Below are 14,909 nucleotides of genomic sequence, written 5' to 3' on the forward strand. Positions count from 1 at the left end.
GTCTTAAAATGTAGTCAGATATTCCTTTGTACAAAACATTGTATAATATCTAGGTTATATACAGTATCAAGTTAATATTGATGAAACAGCCCTGACTCTTAGACTACCTTTGGTTTTTGAATATTGCTCTCTTACTGGTTTGATCTCTTCTGGATTTGTACAGATGTGATCCAGAAGTAACTTCTTCAGAGTGGTTATGATTAATTTACTTGGACCTAATCGTGTTTCCTGTTAGTTAACTGAGGTGACCTAAGAGCTGTGGTCTGTAGGCTCTTCATTGCTGAAAGGAACTATTTCCTGGTTCACGTGCGTAAGGTTTTGACAGTGTTCAGACTCTTACCTGAAAGTACATTTATATTTCACTTAAAATGTGTTTTTTATACAGGTTCTTGAAAGTTTGTGGCTCTGAACTAGTCCGTCTTGAGCTGTCTTGTGGCCATTTCCTCAATGAAACGTGCTTGGAGGTCATTACTGAAATGTGTCCAAATCTGCAGGAATTAAATCTGTCATCATGTGATAAAATACCACCTCAGGCTTTCAACCACATAGCCAAAGTGGGCAGCCTAAAGCGTCTCATTCTCTACCGAACAAAAGTGGAGGTAGGAACAAACGTTTTTAACCTTTGTGATAAATACTTTCAATCTGGTAATGTTGTGGGTTTTTTCATTAATGAAGAAGTAAATTAAAATTTTGCACGTAAATTCAAAGGTAAATTCAGAAACTTCTATGACTTTTGAAACTACCTTTGGATTTTATTTATTTTCAAAATAGCTTCTGGATTTAACAAAAAATAAATAAAAAGTCTGCATGTTTTAGCTTGCATGGAAGATTGGTGACTTTTCACTAGCTGTTCTAAGTAATGTAGTGAAATCACAAATGTGAAAGCTTTTCTTTTGTTTTGAAGCGTACTCCAGACAGACTGCATCTGGCAACGCAGTTGGGAAATGATACTGTTTAGTAACTTACTGTAATTCTTAACATTCTGTCCTTTAGAATGACTTACTAATTACTAGATCCCTGCTGTCTTTATATATTAGCGTTTGAGTCGTGAAACACAAATTTTAAAAAATACTTTTCATCCGCAGTGTAAAAATTACTTCTTTATACCCTTACCCAACTGCCTGAATCAGGATGGTGATTGTTTGCTGCAACGTATTTCCTATCTGAGATGGAATGGTTTTACATGCTACAGTTGAGAAGACTGCTGTAGTTTACTACATTTTACAAATGTTGTATCCTAGTAAATTCAGCAATTCGAATCGGAAGCAATTCCATCAGTTCTCACTATCTACATTACTCATGTATTGCAGCCTTACTGCTCTGTTTTACATGGAAGCTCTCATAGTTGTGCTTCTCTTGTTGCAAAAGCTGCTACTTAGTAGAGCTCCAAAATGGGAGGGAAAACAACTCTGCAAGGTTTTTTTCTAGCTTTTAGTTCTAGGTTAAACATTTTAAGAAGAGTTTGCTTTTGTGTGTCATTTCTGCTTATGCTTTTGGCACACAGAAGTGAGGTTATGACACTGGATTGTGTGAGGTGTTAAGCCATAGTGTAATAGAAGAACTGAAGCTGGAACAGTAGGTTCTGTCTACTAGACGTCTAAAGGGCACCTGAAGTTGTAGTACCTTATCTCATTTATAAGCAGTTCACACCGAACACGCATGCTGCAAAGTTAGTTGCATCTTGTTGTGCTTGTTTTGGTAAATCACGTGTACGTTTGTGTCCAAAGTCTAGCTAGCAGTCTGTAACAGTGATTTGGTACTACAACGTAGTTAGATTAAAGGGTAGGCTACCTGGAATGACCGGCATCGGCTGTGGGGTACGCAGGCAGTCACCATGAAGCCAGTGCACCTCGGTAACTTCTTACTTTGTGGTAATTGCTCTCTGTACTGAAGCAATTATTATTCTCTTCAAACTAAGAAAGAAAACTGGTGAGCCCGGCTTTGAAGTGCCTATTGTACAGAGCTGAATCGGTGCCTTGGGTGTATTTCTTCTGTTTCTAGCTCGCTAATCTTTCTGTAAATCTTGGATATAAGTCTCCTTACCCCATTTTGACTCTGGGCTCTAATTCAGAAGACCTTTCAGATCCAAGAAAGATGATTGTATCAGAGGTAAAGATTATATAAGGGTTTTTTTTTTTTCCTGTTCTTGATTGATCATAATCTTCTCAATTCTACTCAGGTAACTTCAGAAGTTTGAGACTTCATGCTTGTAATAGTGCAGCAGCTGAGGTACAGTCTGCAAATGATTGGTAACTGTCATTTCTCAGCTATCGCTTTGCTGAACAGAGCTTGAAATTAGATTGAATGTCGGTGGTAAAGATTTCCTGACTTTGAAGCCCTTAAATTGTGAAGATTCATTTCTGCCTTTCATGTGTATGGACATGCATCTGCTTGTAGCTGACAAGATCATTCATTCATAATCAAGCTTACTTAAGGTCGTGCTTCTAATTTATACATAAGTATAAGCAAAAGGCAGTGTTCCTAACAAACCACGGAAGAGAAATTTCTAGAAATTTAAATACATAAATTGGAGAGGATGCTTTTGTGTATTCCTTAACATGAAGCCACTTAACTGTATACATTGTGCATCACAGGTGGAAAAATAAAAGGGAAAGAATGAAGATGTAGTATAGGATTTGAATTAGAGGATTAGAGTTACAAAAGTCACAAATTCATAGAAATCACATTACCTTTCTTGCCTTTAGCTTCTGTTAATGCAAATCTTTGTTTTTCTGTACAAAACTGGCTGCCATTGTCTCTGCACTCTTCAGCTAGTTCGGAGATGTCAAGAGTAATTGATGTCTAGATACAAAAAAGATGGGATAGATAAATTCATCAAGCATGCTCTGAAGTGATTTAGACTTCTCAAATTTGTCAAAGAACTGTAATATTGTAGTGTTCTTGACTTTTGTGAAACTTCTGCTACTACTACTGCTTCTTCATTGTTGGAGCTTCGAAGGAGCAAACAAGGGAACAAAGCTAATGTTTATCAAGAGCTTGGCATTGTATTGTTGCCAAATGGGCCTGCTCTGAGAAAAGAATCTGAGGCCACGAATCCACTAAGGAAAACTGCTAACTGATAACAAGTATGCGATTATGAAGAGAAAGTAAATAAGAAGGGTAGAAGAACAGAGCTGATGTGTGTGTTATGGTCCTCTGTAAAAGTCCTGTCTTAAAATAATAAATAAATAAATAATAAAAAACACCAAAAAAACAAAAGAAAAATTCATTCATTCAGTTTAGACCACAGTTTTTAGCTCACTGTTTTCCTGAGTGAATCAGTGGGTTGATTTTTTTTTTTTCTTAAACCAAATAACAAACAAAGCACCAAGTCTCTTGATCTAAATTTTCTTCTTTGCACTATATTCTAGAATGACAAAGGTACAAGTCCTACCATAATTATCAACATGTTGTCATTTTTTGTGACAGAAGGACAACATCCCTGTTCATCCTGTGTTAACGGCCTTGATGTAAAAATGGGGCAGTATGTTTCTGATATTACTGGGGATTTTGAGGTAATTACCAAAACGTGAAGAGGGAATGAATATGCAGAGAGCAAGTAGGTAAAAAGTTGACCAAAATGAGTTCTCCGATGGGGTATCAGAATTTTCTTTGTGTGTGTCTTACTGCACTAGAGTTGAAGCACAGTAAAACTAGATCACATGAGGAGGGGAACTACTTTTTGTGCTTGTAGACACTCTGATGAATTTATTGTTATGGCTGATCAAGGTAAACACGAGTTATTTAAGTGAAGTGATCATATTTTAAAAAAGAACAACACTAAAGAGAACAAAAAAAGTAAAAGGACTTAATGCTCAACTTGACTTTTAAAGGAGGGCCTGTCTCTGCATGTTATTTGAGATACCAGTGAAAAAGGGGTCATTTTCCTACTCCACAGTTGTCAGCCTCTGTTGAAAATGCATGTGTTGTGTTAGAGCACATCTGGGTAAATAGTACAGCTTGTTCTTTTGGGTGTGTGATTAAATAGCATAGGATATAGGATGAAGATTCTCCATTCCTTTTGTCAGTATGTTGATAAAGCTGTTTGTGTTTTTGCATGATGCTTTACAAAGTACAGCATTAACATTTCAATAAAATAAATGGTATTTTGATAAAATGAAAGCAAGCTCCCAGGTACCTGCCCAGGTGTAGAATCTCCCTACTCTTTCCTTTTATTATGAAAGGAAAGTACTTTTTCCTTTTATTTCAAAAAAGAGAAAAAATGCATTTAAGGTTTAAAGTATTAGTTGTACTTTTCTGTTTATGTGATTATTATGATACTAATTGATGAGTTCTGAGGAAAACACTCTGCAGAAAATTGACTGCTGTTAATGATTTGTACCTGTTAGGTACAGAAGAACAGATTTTGAGGAAAACAGAAACTAAATAAAATTAACAACATGTTATGTAATCATCTGAGCAATTGTTATGGCAGGTTTTTTGTTATTTTAGCTGTTTTCTTTGAATAGGTTTTGCATTTAGAAATATTCCCATTGTCTATGTAATCAAAGCTCCAAAGTATATGTTTTTGGTGTAATGGACAATTCTGGTATTCTGCTACTTAGACACCAGCAGCACTGTGTTGCTGTTCTGGAAGATAGCTGTACCATCTGGAGGAGTTTATGGTCTTTGGTTCTAACCCTGCTGATTCTTAAGGCCAAATATAATGTTATTTCCTTGACATACTGAGTGCCAGTTTCTGTGTACAAAATCAGTTTCAAACCTCTGAAGCGAAGCTTCCAACACCCTTGAATTATTCCAGCCTCTCTGTTACAAGGAGGACAGTCCAGTGACTTTCAGTAACTTGTTCCAGGCCAAACAAGAAAAATAAAATAAAGAAAAAAAATTGTCCTCATTGCTTTAAGTTCATTATTAAGGATTTAATTCTTAAAGGTTCTTCAGTTCTGTATGTGCTTGGAATAATCTGTAACTTGCTTTGAGAAACTAATCCCAGCATTTTATAAATGTAATTTCTGCTAGCTCAAGACCGCTATTATACTTGTTGGATTTTTTGTGCTGGTGGTGTTGGTGTTTGCTGATACATGACTCCTTAATGTTTATTCATTGAGAGTGTATTCACAGCATAATTTAAGCACTTGTGGCATTGATACATTTAAAGAATACAATGAACAATGAAGGTATTATTGTATACAGTAATTGGTAATGCACATCTTTATGGTTTGAGTATGAATATTATCTTGATTTAATGCTTATTATGAAGTATTCCATCCATATAAACAATGCAGCCAAAATTATATTTTAAAGAAACCAAAGCCACAATTACAGTAGAACTTGACAGTCTCCTTATTGCTGAGTGTAAATTTTAATGTAAGATAACGTATTTCATGTTGTGTGATATTTTGAATTCTTTATAATGCGTGAAGAAAAAATTTTTTTTCTAGTTTGTGTTACAATTATAATTAAAATACAAAATGAACTAAACAAATAAAAAGAAAAAAAGAGACCTGGGAGTCCTGGTGGACAACAGGATGACCATGAGCCAGCAATGTGCCCTTGTGGCCAAGAAGGCCAATGGCATCCTGGGGTGCATCAAGAAGAGTGTGGCCAGCAGGTGGAGGGAGGTCATCCTCCCCCTCTACTCTGCCATGGTGAGGCCGCACCTGGAGTACTGTGTCCAGTTCTGGGCTCCCCGGTTCAAGAAGGACAGGGAATTGCTGGAGAGGGTGCAGCAAAGGGCTACCAAGATGATTAGGGGACTGGAACACCTCTCTTATGGAGAAAGGCTGAGGGATTTGTGTCTCTTCAGTCTGGAAAAAAAGACAAATGAGGGGGACCCTTATCAACACTTATAAATACTTAAAGGCTGGGTGTCAGGAGGATGGGGCCAGGCTCTTTTCAGTGGTGCCTGGGGACAGGACAAGAGGTAATGGTCACAAACTTGAGCATAGGAAGTTCCACCTAAACATGAGGAGGAACTTCATTACTTTGAGGGTGGCAGAGCACTGGAACAGGCTGCCCAGAGAGGTGGTGGAGTCTCCATCTCTGGAGACATTCAAAACCCACCTGGACATGTTCCTGTGCAACCTGCTCTGGGTGACCCTGCTCTGGCAGGGGGTCTGGACTAGATGATCTCCAGAGGTCCCTTCCAACCCTATGATTCTATGAAATTACAATGGAGAAAGGATTTTGTTTTGCACACATTTTAAAGCAAGTGTTGTATTTATAAATTGTATCTCTGATGCCTTTGACCAAGAGCAAATTCGGAACTTTAGCAGCTGTAAGAGAGGACATTGGAAAGTTTAGATACCAAGAAGAGGCATAAGAATCTTCACAGTAAAAGTAACAACTCTTATTTTCTTATTCCAAGGGCAGTGAAAGAGTTAATGCTGCCATAAAATCATGCTACAGTTTTCAGAAATAACCTGTTACGGGTTATGTTATACTCGTGAGAGCTATTGTCTGTGGTTTTCCATCTCGGACAAAACTTCATTGGCTTGGGTACAAACCTTTAGGATTAAGAGTTGCAAGCAAATAGTGGGGAAAAAAGTGAAAGCCTCTAGCTAGAAAATAGGAGGTTGGGCTGGTGACTAACCATGCAATACAGAGCTTTGATGGTGCCTTCTGATCCCTTGTCAGGCTCATAGGCTGATTTGGTCATTTGAGCCCATAATGTGAAGAGTGAGGGGCAAGAATGAAGGTGTAAAACAGATTTGCAGGCATAAGGGAGGGCATAATTTGACCAAATGAAGCAAAACCAAAATGCAATAATTGAATTAACTACAGAGACTACTACTTTCATTTAATTAATTCAGTAATTGCTGTGTTGCTGTGTCCCGGTCCCTGCTGTGTCCCTGGCACTGTCAAGTAGCTGTAGAGAACAAAAAGGTGCCCCTCTATGTCCTGAATCCTAGCTTGCAAATTAATACTGTGACGATTTGTGAGGAGGCAAGTGTTTTGCCTTTTGCACTCAATAATAAGGTTCATTCCATTTTCATTTCCATATTCTCTCTTTGTTACCTTACCTGATGCTCATACAGTGTTCATATTGCATCTGTTTTTAAACCTGTTGTGGAGGCAAAAGTTTTATCACAGTTCTTCATCTCAAAAATGACCCAATAATCCAAGTACATTTGCGGGGGAGAGGGGGCTGATTTTTAACAAATATAGTCCAATTTTCACCCTTTTCATTATGTTTCTTTCCATTTTGTATCTTTGAAGGTGAAAGCTGACGGATGCTTGAGGGAGAGTAGGCTTCCTGTTCTAGCGTCAGTTTATACTGTAGAGGAAAATGGTTTTGCTGCCATATTTATTTTGAATCTATAAATGAAAATTTTCTGCATTCACATCTTTATCCAGAAGGCATCACTTAAATATTCTTGTGATTGTGGTAATAAGAGCAGGGCAGGGTTCCCCTTCGGCAAGCATTGGCTGAGAAGGTGTGAAAGGGGCTGGCTCCTGCATCTGTTGACAGCCTTTTTTCAGTCTGATTGGAGAGGCCAGCTGAGCTGGAGCCAGGTAAGCTGGGATGAACGTTCTCCAGAAGTCCCCTCCGACACTCAGCTCTTCTGTGACTTGGTGTTGATGCTGCTAATTGAGGACTTAACTCATGAGCTTTGTTCTCCTGATCTGTGACCAGGACAGTGCCCAGTTGTGAGGGGCAATGTTTCTGTATGCCACACTTTTCCCATCAGTAAAATTTACGTAATAGCAACTTTCTCATTTTGTAGCTGTGGTACGAGGATTAATATACAGGACACTTTGAGGTTCTTTGATATGTATATATATAGGGTACTCTACATAGAGGTGTGTTTAATGACTTGGAGTGCTGTCACTTGATAACGTGCTTTTCCAAGTTGCAGGAAGTTCTGTTAGTTACAAAGCTCAGCCTTTTTCCTCTGGAAAAATTGAGGAAAGGATGGCTAAAGAAAGCTTGCTTAAGAAGTGTAGGCATTTTTGTGAACTAAATGATTGCAGACTTTCAGTGGTTATCTCTGTCTGGGGCTACAGGGGTATCTTGTTCTTCCTGAAGACCACAAAAACTGCCTTGTAAAGGATGAGGTGACCTCTTCTGTTTGCTTCATCATGAAATGGCACAAGTTAGCTCAGGGAACTGAAGGAATTAAGCATAAAACAGATTTGGCCACCATTTAGTTCTAATTTGGCATATGATTCCCTGCCATTTTCAGCTTGTAGCATGAATAACTGAAAACTAACATACAGAAAAGTGAAAATAGATGAAACCAAAAGAAGGTGAACAACTTGAATAGCTTTGTAGACCTCTAGATCCAGTTTAAGTTTCCAGAAACAGTGTATTGTGTTTTTTGTGTGTTATTGAACGTTTGTGTACTATCCCATTCTGTCAAAAGTAAAATACGGAGGATATGTATTTATCCTTAGAATGCAAAATCTTGGAAGTAGTCTGAAAATGAGTGGTTTCTGGGAAGCCAACAGGTATCAAAACTTTTCCTGAAAACCGAAGCTAGCACTTTATCTAACATATCTAAAGTTCTTTTTGAATTCTTTTTTAACTGGTTAAACCAATGACTTTCATGTTTATAAGAACACACATCGTCATCTCTCCAAACCTCTCAAATTCCTTCATATCTATAACAAAGTTGTTTCAAAGTAGCATAGTACCAACAAGTACATAACTGTGAAATTATCTTGATGCCTTAAAATACTAGGGGGGGGAGAGACAAAAAAAAAAAGACGACCAAAAGCGTATTTTACAGTTTCTTAGCTGCAGCAGATTTAGATAAGAGTTGTAATTCACCATTACCCTACCTTTTGTTTCTGCATTATTAACATATTACTTTTTTCTTTCTATGAGAAGAATTGCTTTTTGAAACTATTGTAGGTTGATTGTAGGTTGGTGTTTAGATGCCAAGGTATAATACCTTGAAATTCATGAAGTAGATTTTTTTTTTTACCTTTAAATATGCAATATTGATTTGCCCTGTTGTACCTTTCAAAGTGAATGGTTTAATAGAAGTTTACAGAATTCTGGCTTTTCATTTTGTGTGTTTTTTAATTGCTGTATTAGAATAGCAGATGCCAAGTAACTTCTGATACAGTTCTTTCACAGACCGTGGCAAAAAAACCCACACCCAAAAAAAGTCAATTTTTGGTTTTCTTCTTGTGCTGTATAATGCCAAAAGGGAGGGGAAAAAAAAGTATTCTGAATTTACATTGATTTGGAATTAGTTTTGTCAGTCTTAACAAGATTAGCTTTTACATTTGCATGAAGTGTTTGTAATTACAAATATTTATAGCAATAGCAACACTCAGATTGAAATAAAATTGTCTGCTTTCATCTGGGGTTTTTCTTGGTTGGTTAGGTTTTTTACCACAGGTGGTGAAACTTTTTTGGTGCAGTACCTATGAAGTAGAACTTCACTGGCTTAAGATAAAGACTGTGATAGATTATAATTGTAGATTTTCAAAAGGTTGATGGAAAACACCAATAACAATGTTTCTGCAGTGTTTTTGCTACCAGATGCCAAAATTGGAGGGAAGAACTTTCTCTCTGTTGCTGAGCTGTGTTATTGGGGAAGGAGGAGTGGTTGTTGGGGTTTTTTTGGTTTTTTTTTTTAATCTTTCAAGAAGTCTTACTAGAACCTCCTTTTATCCAGTTTTACATAATGGAAATCAATTGCCATTCCAAAGCTACCTTAGTCACATATAGTAATAGCTGTAGTCTAAAAAAAATGAATCCAGTGATGTGCTGCCATCAGGATTCCTTATCTCCGCTCTATGCAGGAGCACATAGCAGTTGCTATTCACTAAGGTATTTCTGGAAGTCCGAAAGCTGAATTAACATTTAGTTAAATGTTTCAGTTATTTTCCCTGAAATTAGATATTTTGGCAAAAGTTGTAGATGTCAGACTGTAGTAAAAAGAGGAGAAGCTGATGTACGGAAGAGGATGGTTCAGGATGTTTCCTTTGGTTGGTGTTCTGAGGAGGAGCTCTCTCTCCAAAGCCTTGGCAGTAGACCGCAGCAGCCTGGTTGTGTCTGAAAGGTTCACATTGAGAGATGTGGGGCTCAGCAGGAAAACTCCTCCTGCCAGCCGTTGGGTTAAGTGTGCCTGCCCCAAGGGAGGTGAATGGGCTTCAGGAAAGCTTGCTCTCCATGTGGTGGGGCCGTGCCCAGCTTCAGCAGCGCCCCACTATCTGTTGCTTCTCTGGCCATTGCTTGAGCTCTCCTGCCAGTCATCTGGTATTTTGCTGGGCTAGCCATCATTGTTACTCCGTTTTCCCGTCCTTCACCTTTGATCGGTTTGTCTGAGTAATCTGAGGGGGATAGTGATAGTGATGGAGATGTGACTGCCCTGAAAGAGGCAGTGAGGGTGTTCTCTTTAGGTTTCTGTCAAGCGTTCAGTCTTGCAGATGAAACAGCTGAATTTGGTTGGTGATAAAGCAGTATTTCTTGTAAGAATTCAGAGTGGGTGCATGTACATCGGGACTTAATGCACACCATTGAAATACCCAGAGACCACATACAACGTGGATGATGTTTTAAAGCCAGCTTAAAAGCCATGACATCTCTCAGGAGATGGTCACATCATATGTGTGATCTGTCTGTATTAAACCAGCATGTATTAGGTCTCTGCACGTGTCCCCTCTGTTACGTTAATTCTTATGGTGGAAAAGTGCTTTGCTGCCCATGGAATCACTAACCGCTGCACTCTTCAGAAACACATCTTGGTGAAAAGCAGGGTGCGGCTGTTGTTGAGTGGGACGGGTCTTACCAAAGAAGGTTTGAACTGTTGGTGTGAAATTGGGAAGGGAATAAACTTGTAGTCGCTCCTCTGCCCTTCCAAAAAGTTCGGCCTCAATTCCAGTAGTCAGGCCGCTTTGTAAAAACTTCCAGATACCCTTTAGATTCAGGTTACTTGATGACAATAAATAACCTGTGTGAGACCATTATCTCAACGGCAAGTGGTGAATACCACAGGTGTGACTTCTCTTCTTGATTTGCCAAGAGCTTGTTTGTAATGTTTGTGATAACTGTGCAGATCTTGTTTATTATTATTTTAAGGAAGGAGTTCTTAACCTGTTTGGCATGTTAACTTTCTAATTTCTGTATCATCTTTACTTTGTAGCTACATCCAGAAAGATGTGATTCAGACTTCTTATGTCTTTTGTATGCGTGGTATGTCTCATTCATTCTCCAACAGGAAAATTCTAGTCTATGGCGTGCTGCAGGCCTTGTGTTACCTACAGCAAGAATTCCCAATGTAATTTCGTACACAGTAATGTGTATGCAGGAATACTTGTGTGCAGGACAAGGCGGGTGTGCAGAAGGAGGTTTTTATCTGTGGCAGTAGAAGTGGCACTAACGATGCGTGTGCTGAAGTTTGAGATGTTTTGGTCCAATCTGTTCCCACAGTTGTGAGATTGTATGGCTGAGTCAGCTGATCCCAACCTCCCTTACTGTAAATTTAAACCTTTTTGGAACAAAAGGGAAGCTCCTGCCCAGACCATGAGCAGAGGAACCTTTTCTGTGCAGTTTTGAGAGTATTTTGATTTCTCTCATGAGGGATTGGCTTCTGAGAGTATGGATGTGATTGACGGGCCGAGAGAGACATGGAAGATTTCATTGGCCTGACGTTAGCCTGTAATTCTCCAGTTCTTCTTTCCATCTGCTTCTCAGGTTCCAGGAATTTTAAGGAATTAATTCAAAAGTCATTGACTATGATTTTTATTAGGAAGACAGAATACTTAAGAGTACCCTGCAGAGTTACCTCCTCATTATCGCATTTACCCCTCCTCATTCAGGCACAGTTGAACTTTCTGTCTTGGATTTTCACTCATATAGTTAGTTGTTACTAAATGGAATAATATTATCAGGTGTACTGTCAGATAAATAAGCTCCCGAAACATAACTACAGAGTATCAAATATATACTGACTGATGTACTACAGTAATTGCTTAATTGCTGTATCAACTTTTAGCTAAGTGGGTTGAGAAATGTAAATTTGATTTGCATACAAACAGCATGTGATACCTATTGATCGGGTACTGGGTATTCAGGGTTCCACAATTCTTTACTAGCCATCTGATTGAATCTTTTGATGCTTTTCCTGTTTGTGTTATGAAAAGGTGATTATTTGTGGAATAAGCTTGTCTAAATAATCTTATATAGTACAATTGGTTGATGTAGTCCTAAAGGCCCTGATTCTAACCTTAAAGCAAATATTTTTTTACAATATTTCAACATAGATCTGTACAGTAAGATGAAAATGCAACATAGAAACATGGGTAAATACTGTGGTAGAACCCGTTTTTAAGTATAACAGCCCCATAAATTTATATACAATGGCAACTCGCCACAAAGACTCTTCAAGATGCATTTTTTTTTTGATGGAGAGATAAGTAACTGAAATATGAAAAAGAAATTGTGGTCTCTAGGAATGTTGTTATATTAATTCTTTGATAGTATGGAAAAATGCAATATTCTCATTGTGATGAGCTTGCAAATGTAGGCATGTTATCTGATATCTGCCTGCAACTGATGTGGTTGAACGTAAGTGGAGACAACAGGGTTTGCCGGGGGGATAGGGCAGGGAGGGCGGGAGATGAGGTTGTCATTTGGAAATGATAAGAAAAAATAATACAACTTTGGTTGTCCTCTCATGTAATGCAATTGGGGAGGAGAGTAAAGGAGTTTTTCTTTCTACCCCTAATTTAAATTTTTAATGTTAAAACCCCAAAATTTAAGTCTTACATAATTCAATATTTTTTTTTTTTGACAAAGTGGTTAAGTGGTGAATTAGTAACTAATTAAAAACAGAGCAAGGGAAACTATATTTAAAGATGGGAGGAAGCAGTCTTTAATGGGACTTTAAGATTACTTTCTCTCACTATTCACTTCATTGAAAAATTAGAAGAAAAGTCTTGTAAAAGATTTATGCTCTCAAGTTGTTTCACTGAGAGGCTGGAAGAATTCCCAACTTATGTCAGACACAGCTCTTCTGAGAAGGAGAAAAAACAGCCCATTGTTTGTTCCCAGCATAAAAGGTAACAATTTTAGAAGTAGTTTTTAAGATTTCTCTGTAAAAAGAAAGTTTATAAGAAGGTGCAGGCTGTTTCTTCCCTATCCCAACCCTAAAACTTTTGAGTTTTTTCTGAAGCTCTTCCTTTAATCTTCCAGAGGCGCACTGTGGTGCACTTATTTTCATGCCTTTTATTATAGTGCAGCCATTATGTGGTAGACATATTATAGTGCATCATTTGCATTTTTTAAAACCTTTTGTATTTATTTATTTTTAATCTTTGACTATTTGACAATGAAACTGCAATGACTAAATGTTAAAATATTCAAAGTGCATCTTTTACAGGTGAGCCCCATCTGCCACAGACAGAAGGGTTTTCTGTTTGAGGAGATACTGAGCTCAGGCTCAATGTTGGATGCTTTCCTTATCATACTAACATCAGAAATTATTTGCACTTCCTACTAAATCGTGAATGCAAAAAGTCCTGAAAAAAGTCAAGCAAGATTCAGTCTTGCCAAGTGTATTGCTCTGGCACCAGTATTTGTTTTCTCCACTAATGGGATATACGTTCAAACCAGCAACACTCTTGCAACATGTCAGACTCTTGCAACTGAAGTCAAAACTGAAGTGTGACGTCTAAGGTCTTCGCAAAGACAGGCAGGGTTCAGTTTAGTCCAATATCAGCTATTTGGTTGAAGTATACACAATGCATAAATGTCTTCCGGGCTGGCCTGTGTTGCAGAGTTGAGGACTTTCGTGTTTGGGCAGACCTTTCAGCTGTCTCATGAGGAGTAAGTTAGGATTTCAAGCAGTAATTTCATCTCCTCTTGTCCAAGGCAGGATCAGTTCTGATGATGTCCTTTCTGACAGATGTTTGTCTGACCTGTTCATAAAGTCTTCAGAGACTCTTCAGGCAGGCTGCTTCCTTTTTTCTGAGGTTTAGGACTAACTGCCATGCCTTAAAATATTTCTGTAATCTGCTCCGTCAGGGTGCGTTCAGCACCAATATCGTATCCTGATCAGCTTGATGTCACGGTCTTCTCTCTTAAAGCAACTCCTGTATGGTCTTAGCTGTATGTTTTCCTCACCTGAAAACACCTTTCCTGGGACTGGAGGGGTAGGGTAGACCATTTTATTTGGCCCCTTTGGACTCTTCCTGTTGTCTGTGCCATCTGATAAAAACTGATTATTTTGGTAATTTTTTCAGACCACTGAAGCCATGCCATACATTACTCCATAAACAAGTAATTCTTACCTTCAGCTTGTTTCGAGGGTGTTTCGTTTTGTTACTGTTTGTTTTGGGGGTTTTTAATGATCCACTCTCTTCTCAATCTGTGTAAAGGGGAGCAGGTACAAAGCCAAAACTTACCTGTGAAACAGGGAAAACTCAAAAAATCTCCAACTGTACATGTCTTGGCTACTCGCCTTGAAAAGAGTATTACATGGGTAGTCTTTGATTTGACTGTCTCTGCTTGGCTGAGAAAGTGAAATTAGACTCTCTCCAAGTGAAATCTTGCTGATCCAGAATCTAGGTGGCCTCTTAGCTCCTCTTGCAAAGCACTTCAACGTCTGAAGTTTGGCCTGTGTTACAGCTTCAAGGTCGGGTGATTGCCTTGCTCTTCTCCTTTGCTTAAATAGGAGTGTTATCACTCATCTTGTATTGCAAGTCAGAGAGATGAATTGTACAGACAGATGGCTTGAAACAGACAGGTTATTACAATGATAGTCCTTCTATACGTAGTGCATATGGATTCTGTGAGCTGCCATTCTCTCCTGCTATTTTCATGTCCTTTGCCACCTGGATTCTCAATTGACTGAGGCACAACTAGGCAGGCACAAAGGGTTTTTCTTCTTTCTTGACATATGTAAACCCCACCTCAGTTACAGAATAACAGTCCCTGCTTCTGAAAGAAATCTGATTTGTTGTGTGTGGGCATGTACGCACACCAGAAG

The 14,909-nt window shown here is 38.4% G+C and overlaps 1 protein-coding gene across 6 annotated transcripts in view; it reads left to right on the forward strand.

Moving 5' to 3' along the window:
• Nucleotides 1-14,909, forward strand: part of FBXL4 (F-box and leucine rich repeat protein 4) — a 71,661-nt gene that overhangs the window by 34,471 nt on the left and 22,281 nt on the right. For all 6 annotated transcript variants that reach the window (XM_063329912.1, XM_063329913.1, XM_063329911.1 and 3 more), the window contains one exon: nucleotides 386-599. In XM_063329912.1, coding sequence (XP_063185982.1) covers nucleotides 386-599 — 214 coding nt within the window. The remainder of the gene's footprint in view (nucleotides 1-385; nucleotides 600-14,909) is intronic.

The sequence above is a fragment of the Chroicocephalus ridibundus genome, chromosome 3 (genome assembly GCF_963924245.1).
Source record: "Chroicocephalus ridibundus chromosome 3, bChrRid1.1, whole genome shotgun sequence".
NCBI classification, from domain to species: domain Eukaryota; kingdom Metazoa; phylum Chordata; class Aves; order Charadriiformes; family Laridae; genus Chroicocephalus; species Chroicocephalus ridibundus.